The 8559-nt window shown below is 55.6% G+C and overlaps 1 protein-coding gene across 1 annotated transcript in view; it reads left to right on the top strand.

Moving 5' to 3' along the window:
- Positions 1 to 4787: 4787 nt before the first annotated feature.
- RSPO1 (R-spondin 1) overlaps positions 4788 to 8559 on the top strand; it is a 5614-nt gene continuing 1842 nt past the window's right edge. Inside the window, exons 1-4 of the mRNA XM_040619344.1 lie at positions 4788 to 4848; positions 5016 to 5207; positions 7270 to 7419; positions 7683 to 7871. Of these exons, the coding sequence (XP_040475278.1) occupies positions 4788 to 4848; positions 5016 to 5207; positions 7270 to 7419; positions 7683 to 7871 (592 nt within the window). The remainder of the gene's footprint in view (positions 4849 to 5015; positions 5208 to 7269; positions 7420 to 7682; positions 7872 to 8559) is intronic.

Below are 8559 nucleotides of genomic sequence, written 5' to 3'. Positions count from 1 at the left end.
CCTCCCTGCATCACAGGCATAGGAACCTTGCGTGTGATGAATCTGGCCATGCCCTTCCGAGGTCCCCTTCCCTGCCAGTAGACTAAAGCCCTATTTTGCATTCTCTGAGTGTACTAGGATGGTCGGTGCCACAGAGCCTTTGCACAGGCTGTTCCTCTGTGTGCCACACCCTCTTCACCCAGCCGGCTGGGTAAGGGAGTGCTTTCCATTACTCATCCACTTACACAGTGCTAGCCAGCCCTGCTTGCCGCATGCCTGGGTGGGCCTTTGTTTATACCTCAGCTCTAGCTCTAGGTCCCCAGCTCCTAGCACTCTGGGGCACGTGTTAGGTTTGCAGTAAATGTCTATGGAATAAACAAGCCTCAGTTTTTCCCTTTGAATCACTGTGCACCCCCTAATGCTCACCATCTTCCTTGGACCCCGTTTCCCCCACACAGAGCCCCCCCCCATGGCTGTCTAGCACCCCACTGCCCATGCATCTGTCTCACTAAGCTGAGAACACCCTTGGGTTCCTATCCTTCTTGACCAGCATCCCTTTCTTCATTGAACTGACCCCTGTCCATCATTGAACTCCTCTCCTTCTTGATAAGCTCTCCTTCCCCTTCCTGAGCCCCCAAACATCATGGAGCTCAATTCCCTTCGTCCTTGTCTCAAGCCCCAGTCTTACCACCTGAGCTCTGCATTGACACTCTCCTGTATCCTTGGGTCTTCACTCCATCAGTTCACCCAGCCTTGGGGTCTCAGAGTCTCGTGATCACAGCCTCTGCTCCCAGCTGCTCTGCCCTCTCTGTTCCTATGTCCTCTGATGCTTTCTGGCCCTCGCCTCCCTTTACTTCCACCTTCACCCCTTCCACTCACTTCCCATCCCCCATTCCACCAGAACTGCTCCTCTTGGGGTCAGCCAGTTGGTCACCTCCCTGTGCAAGTCCGTGGCCATGGTCTCCTCCCAGCTGTCCCTGCACATCTCCCCCTTTGGAACTTGGTTCCTTTGCCCACTCTCCCTCAGTGACCCCACCCCCCCACCCCAGGATTCCTTCTCAGTTCTCTCTGAGCCCTCCTCCTCAGCTGGCATGTTGAGTGAGTATTGCCCCGCTGCTTAGCCTCTGCCTCAGGATGACTCCCACTCCCACGATTTAACCACTGATGACCACAGCTTCCATGGATGGATCCCTGTGTTCTCTCCCCCACTCCACAGCTGATTTCTTGAATGAGATGGCTCTCCTTCCTCTACTCCTCGATCACTGTCCTCTGCCCTCTGCCCCCATCAGGGGCTCTATTGCTGCCTTCTTGCCTAACACCTCAGTGGGTTTGGCACAGCGACACCTCCCTGCCCTGACCAGTGCGCTCTGCTCTTGGCTTCCATATTTACTGTGCTTTTGAGTGGCCTTTCTTTTTTCTGCACTTCCCTCAAATTCCTAGTTCCTTTGCTCACCCTCTCGACCCGCTGTCTTGTGGACCCCCATGACTTATGACTGTTTTCATGTTAAGGACTCCACATTGCAGTCTCCAGCCAAAATGTTTTTCTTGAGTTCTAGACCCACAGGTTCAACTGCCTAATAGACACCTTCCCTGGATGTCCCACAGGAGCCACAGCCTCAACACATCTAACACCTGACTACTCATCATCCCCCACCCAAACCTGTTCCTCTTCCTGTGGTCCCCTCTCGGTGAAGGGCCAAGGGCCACCCTGTCACAAAAGCCCAACACCTTGGAGTCACCCTTGGCTTGCGCTTTCCCCAGGCCTTTAGCCCCATGTCTAGCCCATCACCTGGTCTTGTTGATTCTCCCACCTGAGTATCTCACCTGTGTCCTCTCCTCTGCATCTTCTCAGTTCAGCTCTGTCTCTTCGAGCTGGAGGCATCTTCCTGCCTCCAGACTTGCTGTCCCTACAACCCATTCTCCATGTCGCAGAGTGATCCTGACCATGTCTCTGATTTTAAAGCCCCAGTAATTCTCCACTGTCTTTAGGACAATGTCCGATCTCCTTTGCACAGATGCAAGACCCTTCCTCATCTGGGCCTACCTCCCTTTCCAGCTTCACATCTAACCACTCCCTCCACGCTCCCACCATGCTGATTTCAGACCCCAAGTGTTCCACGCTTTCTCCTCCTGTGTCACTGAGAGATCCGAAGAGAAATGCACACAGAGATGTGTCGTTGGTTGAATGAGAGGTGGGCAGCAGGATTCTGAGAAGGCCTTTTGCAAATCTGTCCTTAACAAAAGTGACAAGGATGGAATAAATGAGCAGGGAACATCGCTATATGGCCGGCAAATGGGATGCTGGGATCAGTTCAGTTATTGAGGCAAGAATGGAGGGAACATTCATTTCAACAATGAATTCAGTAGAAACCTTGAATAATAGAGGATATAGTGCCTTCGAAGTAGGAGCAGTACCTGGAATCTACAGTAATTTATTAATTTGTAACACAGCCAAATAAAGGCCCAAAGTGGAAAAATAAACCCCAGGGCTCCCTCATAACACCAATGCAACATTTGAGTATTTTTGCTCTTAGAAGAACTCAACCAAGAACGATATTAATTTTTAAATGTATTGATTAACATCAACTCTATACAAATCAGTCCTGTATTTAAACAATCATCCATCTACCTGTACTTCCAGTCTCCACATCTCCTCATGTGGTCCTGCCCTTGGCCTTCCTAAACTTTGTTCCTTCTGCCTGGGACACATGCTGGCTGCGAAGCCTCGTTCAAGTCATTGAACTTCTCCACGTTCTCCTCTGTAAAAAACGAAGCTAAAAACTAATAATTGCACCTGCTTCGTGGCTCGTAAGGATTAAGGAAGTGAATGGGTGCTGAGCCGTGAGAACAGAGTAAGCGCACCACGTTTAGACTTCGCGGCCCTTACTATGGTCATGGAGGTTGTTATATGGCTGTGTTTGTTCCTGCCCCTTCCCCTTCTGCTCACCTTCTTAACTCTTGCTCATTCTCCTGTTCTGAAATCAGGGATCACTCCTGCATCAGGTGCTCCTCCCAGAAGCCCTCCAGAGTGGACAGCCTTACGTCCGTTTCCAGTGGTGGGAGAGGAGGCACACAGGACACTGTGCTTTGCCCTGGGGCACAGGCTGGGGATTTGGCTCCAGGTCCAGCCGACTCAGAAGCCTGAGCTCAGGGTCCACTATGCTGCATGATCTCCTGCCATCTGTTCCGATCTCCCCCGCCCCCGGCGCTCTGCCCCCAGCCTGCGTCTCCAGCTCCTCTCTTCATGCTTGCTCCTAAGTGGCTCTAACCTCTCTTTGTGTTACTTTCTGCACTTGCTTCTCTTTCCGCGGGGTGGATCTCATTTAGTGACCTGCCCGAGTGTTCCACCACCTACCCTAGCACTCACCCCAGACTCCTCCCTCCTGTTGGTCTCCTCTGCCAAATTCTCGCAAATCTTCTTCTGTCCATCTCCAACTGAGCAGAATCTTGTTTAAGACATTCTCATCTTTCTCACCTGGATGATCTGTTCAGCTTCCTTCCAAATGGTCCTTCAGCCTCTGGTCTCCACCCGGGCTGCCAAAGGAACCTTCCAACGTGTCAATCAGCCTGGGTCCTGCACCTTGCCGATAGTTTCCTACTGCCTAATCAGTTATGAGAGAGGTCTCAAGAAAAACTCTGCAAAACAAGGGTTCTTTTGCCAAAGTGTTTGGGAAATAAAACTTCCTCTGTCTCGCTCTTAGGGAATCACTGTGGACCAGGGGCATAATAAAGTTTGAAGAATCCCTGCGGTAAATAATCCTGTTTAGACCTGTCGGACCCAGTGGTTCTGTTTTCCCTGGCGTTGTGGCCTTTCCTCCACAGCCTCTGATGAACATCTAGGGGAAAGCGTGTTCCAGGGATGCTCTTTGGGAAACGCTGCCTGGCATGATCAAGTACAAGTCCCTTAGCATGCTTACCTTTCACCATTCCCCTTCCCACCCCGCTGGCATCCTAAATCATCTGCAATTCCCTTTGGCTTCTTTTCTACCTCTGTGGGCCTGTCCCTAGAAGGACCCTCATCTCTACTTCCTGATGGACAAATCTCTACGAGTTCTTTAAGAGTTGGCCCAAAGGGCACTTCCTTTGTGACTCTTTCCCTCTCTTCTTTTTGGGTTCACTGTCGCTAGGCCTTGCGGCTGTCAGCATTTGCCTGTTTGCAGGTCTGTCTGCACCCCTGCAAGATCAGTTTGGAGTGGTCAGGAGAGCCTCCCTCCATGTCCCCAGCGCTCACATGGCACAGGGTACTCGGGAAGGGCGTGGGGAGTGTTGGTTAAACAAGTGACATCAAAGGTTTGAGACCCTGTGCTGGGAGCTGGAAGTCACACTGCCTCATTGGAGGCATCAGCATCACTGACGTTTTGAACCAGACAACTTGTGGGCCCCCCATACCCCATGCATTGTAGGATATTAGTGGCATCCCCGGCCTGTCTCCCCTAGATGCTAGCAGCAACCCCCCCTCCCCAGTGTGACGATCAGAAATGTCTCTAGACGGTGCCAGATATCCCCTGGGGAGCAAAATTGTCTCTGGTTGAGACCACTGTTCTAGACCTAAGTTTTTCCAGTTGTTTTCCTGTCTCTGAGCGGATGATCTGTTTCTCAGATAGTTTAACCCATTGTCCTTCTTGACCTTAAAACTTTCTCAAGGATAAAAAATCCCCTCCTTCCACACCTGAGGCTGAGCTTTCCTTCCTCTGGGGAGGGATGGGGTGGTTCCAGGAAGGGTGCAGCTTCAGTAGCTCCTTGGGGAATGGCCAAGCAAGCCTGGAGAGTGAGCCTGTGTTGTGCCTGGAGCTGGGGAGACGTTTAGGATGGAGGGGGGCTCTCGCTTCGGGCATCAGTGCCAGTTCCCTGGAACGATGATGCTGGGAGGTTTGTCAAGCAGCCTTGCACGGAGCTGCCATCCTGGCCTGTACTTTCTGAAAAGCACATTCGTAGTGTAGGAAGAAACTCCAGTCTACTTCCTTCCCACCCTCGTGGGAGCCTGGGAAAGATGGAGGTCTCTCCTACACCTTCTTACCCCTGTTCCACCCTTGCAGTCAGTGCTGAGGGGAGCCAGGCCTGTGCCAAAGGTTGTGAGCTCTGCTCCGAGGTCAACGGCTGCCTCAAGTGCTCGCCCAAGCTGTTCATTCTGCTGGAAAGAAACGACATTCGCCAGGTGGGCATCTGCCTGCCTTCCTGCCCGCCTGGATACTTCGATGCCCGCAACCCCGACATGAACAAGTGCATCAGTGAGTGCAGGGAGGGCTGGGGAAGGCTCTGGACACGGCGCGGGGGGGGTGCTTTGAACTGTGATGGCAGGCAGGTGGAGCAGAGGGCACGCGGAGGAGTGGAGGGGAGGCTCCTGGTTCAAGTACCCAGCTGCCAGCGCAACATCTCAGAGAGTCTGTCCACCTTTCCAGCTCCCGTGTGTCCATATAGGAACCGTATCTCCTTCCTCCAAAGCTGTACCCGTCTGCATTCCCGCAGTGTCCTGGGCCACTCACGCCATGGACCTGAGAGCCAGCCTGTCATTCCTGTCATCTCCCATCCATCTAATGACCAGATCGTGCCTGCTGCCTCTCCTTTCCATCCTCACTGCTGTAGTCTCGCCCGGGCTCCTGGCTCCTCTCTCCTGCATGATCCCAGTTGCCCGCTTTTCTGTCCTCCAGTGCTCATCCAGTTCCTTTCAACCCTCCCTCCGCACTGCAGCCAGGAAGTTGCTTCTGAGCCATGTGTCCTGTCCCATCACACTTCTGCTTGAAAACCACCCCAGCTCCACTGACCACAGGGAAATTCGAGCCCCTGTCAGCCTGTCCACTCCCCCCCACCTCCACACCCCTGTGCCCAGGTCTTCTTGCTGGCTGGGCTTGGCCCTCCCACAGCAGCCGCAGTTCGCCGTGCTCTAAAGCACGTGCTGTCCTACCTCTGTTCAGGCTCACTGTGACACACTGTGACATACTGGGGGACAGGCAGGGAACACACTCCCTGAATAACGCCAGTGCCCCTCCCGTTGCTCAGTGCCTCAGAGATTAGAATGCATTTCCAGATCACATATCAGTTGAGCCTCACAACAGCCTTTGGAAGGAGAAGGGACCTAAAGGACACGTGCCGTTTTGGGGGGCTGATAAGAGTGAGGTCTGCAGGGAAAATGGCTGACCCGAGATTGGCCTTGGATTCTAATCTCAACTCTGCTTCTTATTCGTTGTCTAACTTCGAGCCTGTTGCAGTCTCTCAAAACCTCGTCCGTAAAATGAGACTGCTAGTTTTCACCCCGTAGGGCTGTCGCCAGAGGCACATGGAAAGCCTTTAGTGCCCAGCCCAGCTCCACTGTCCTTACCGTATGTCACCTGCAACCAGACCCAGGGATCCGAGCAAGAGAGGAGGGAGGGGAGGAGACGAAGAAGCCACAGAGGCACAGAGGAGGGGTGGGGTGCGGTGGGGTGGGAAGCTTTTGAGGATGGAGGGGGGGACCCTGGGGCTGCCCTCTTGGTCCTCGGGGCATTTGGGCAGGGCAGCCCTCCCTGCACTCACTTGACACAATCAAGCTGGCTGTGTCAGCTCCTGCGAAACTGGCAGCCCAAGCTTCAGGTGCCAGACACTGGGAGGAAGTCAGCCCAGCCCACGGTCTGGGAAGGGAGAGGTTGTGAAAGACTCTGCCTGCTTCCAGCCGGGGCCCTGTGACCCTCCCTCCCCCAACTTCCCCAGAGGAGGGAGAGCTGGCAGGAGGGGATCAGGGAGGGACCCAGGAGTCCAACCAAGGTGGTTCCTGGAACTGGGCCTTGCGGAGAGAGAGGAATTTGCCCTGGGACCTCTCCCCCCACCGCCCAAGCAGATTCCTTTCTCAGGGCAGGAGGAGAACCAGGGCTTGGGGTGTTGTGGGTCCCCAGCAATGGGGAGAGGAAACCACACAGCCATGACTGGGGGCCACTGTATCCCTTAGTTCAACTCTGATTAGGTGGTGCTCTGGGGTGCCATGACACGCTGGGACCCTTCTCTCCCAACCCCATGAATCCTGGAGGGTCCCGTCCTCCTCCTCTGAAAGCAGCTCTCTTGGGCCTCACCGTGGTTCCAGAGCCTGGGATAGGGTTTGGGGTGGCGTTAGCTGACGGGCCCAGCCAATCTTGCAGAGTGGCCACTTTGGCCTCCTCTGCCCACCCTGTGCTTGCCTTCCCTCCCTCCGAGGACTCTCCTGCAGTCATGGCAGCTCCAGGCCAGGGTCCTGACCTCAGGGAGGGGGGGAGCTGCCTTCAGGCTGGGGGGCATTGGGACCAGGCGGTGAGCCAGAGGCCCCCAATCTGGCCCTCTCCTCAGAGTGCAAGATTGAGCACTGTGAGGCCTGCTTCAGCCACAACTTCTGCACCAAGTGTAAGGAGAGCTTGTACCTGCACAAGGGCCGCTGCTATCCGGCCTGTCCCGAGGGCTCGGCGGCCGCCAACGGCACCATGGAGTGCAGCAGTCCTGGTGAGTTTGCAGGGAGGGCCGGTGGGCCCAGAGGGCTGGGCCCCTGGGGAAGAGCAGGGAGAGCCTACTTACCTCCCCACGCACCCCTCCCCCCACCGCCCTGGGGTTCCCGGGCTTTTTTGCCCTCTGGACCCAACGTGCCTCCAGCCTCAGGCTCAGGCAGAAAGAGCAGGTGGGAGGGGCTCCCCTGGGGCATTCTGGAGTACCCAGGGGTGACCCCCTCCTCCCCTTCTTTCTCTCCCTCTTCTCTCCCTTCGTGCCAGCACAATGTGAAATGAGCGAGTGGTCCCTGTGGGGGCCGTGCTCCAAGAAGAAGAGGCTCTGTGGCTTCCGGAGGGGCTCCGAGGAGCGGACTCGGAGGGTACTCCATGCCCCTGGTGGGGACCATGCTGTCTGCTCCGACACCAAGGAGACCCGCAGGTGCACAGTGCGGAGGACGCCCTGTCCCGAGGGTGAGCTGTGGCCTCTCCCTCCTGGGGGCTGGGAGTCAGGGACAGCCATGGAGGTCTGACCACTTCTGCCTCCTGCCTGTCACCCGGAAAGGGACACAGGCCAGGGCCAGATGGAAACCCCCAACTCAAGATGCCATGCTGGGGGAACCAGTGCCAGGTGCTGGCAGAGAGCAGTCCCCAGAACTGTGTGGTGGGAGCTGGAAGCTTCAGTGTCCACGTCCTCCAGTTTCCCAATTTCCTCTGAACCAGAAGATGTTGGCATTGGAAGGATCCTCAGAGGTCAGATGGGTCTACAGAAGGGGATGCTGAGAACCAGAGAGGTGTAGCGATGTGACCAAGGTCACACAGCCTATAGCTGGCAGTGATGTGGCAGTTACCCCCAGAGGCAGTGGAGTGGGCCAGAGGAGCTGGGGGCTGTCCTGCTTGTCCTGAGAGTTGCACCAAACATCTTGGCCCATTGGGGTCCAAGGTCTGAGGAAGGCACAAGGAAGAGGAGGGTGTCTGGTTCATTGAGGGATGGAGGGTGAAAGGCTCCTGGGACCCCATCTCTGTACCCAGGTTGCGGGGTCCTCTGAAGTGGCCGCTAGTCCGAGGAGGCCTTGAGGGGGACCCCGACTGCCTAAAGGCAGTGACTCCAACCTCCCCCCCCCCCCCCCCCCCCCCCCCCCCCCCCCCCCCCCCCCCCCCC

This window comes from Ursus maritimus, unplaced genomic scaffold (assembly GCF_017311325.1).
Source record: "Ursus maritimus isolate PB19 unplaced genomic scaffold, ASM1731132v1 scaffold_32, whole genome shotgun sequence".
NCBI classification, from domain to species: Eukaryota; Metazoa; Chordata; class Mammalia; order Carnivora; family Ursidae; genus Ursus; species Ursus maritimus.
The sequence above is the reverse complement of the archived record's forward strand: the minus strand, read 5'-3'. Positions and strand labels throughout refer to the sequence as shown.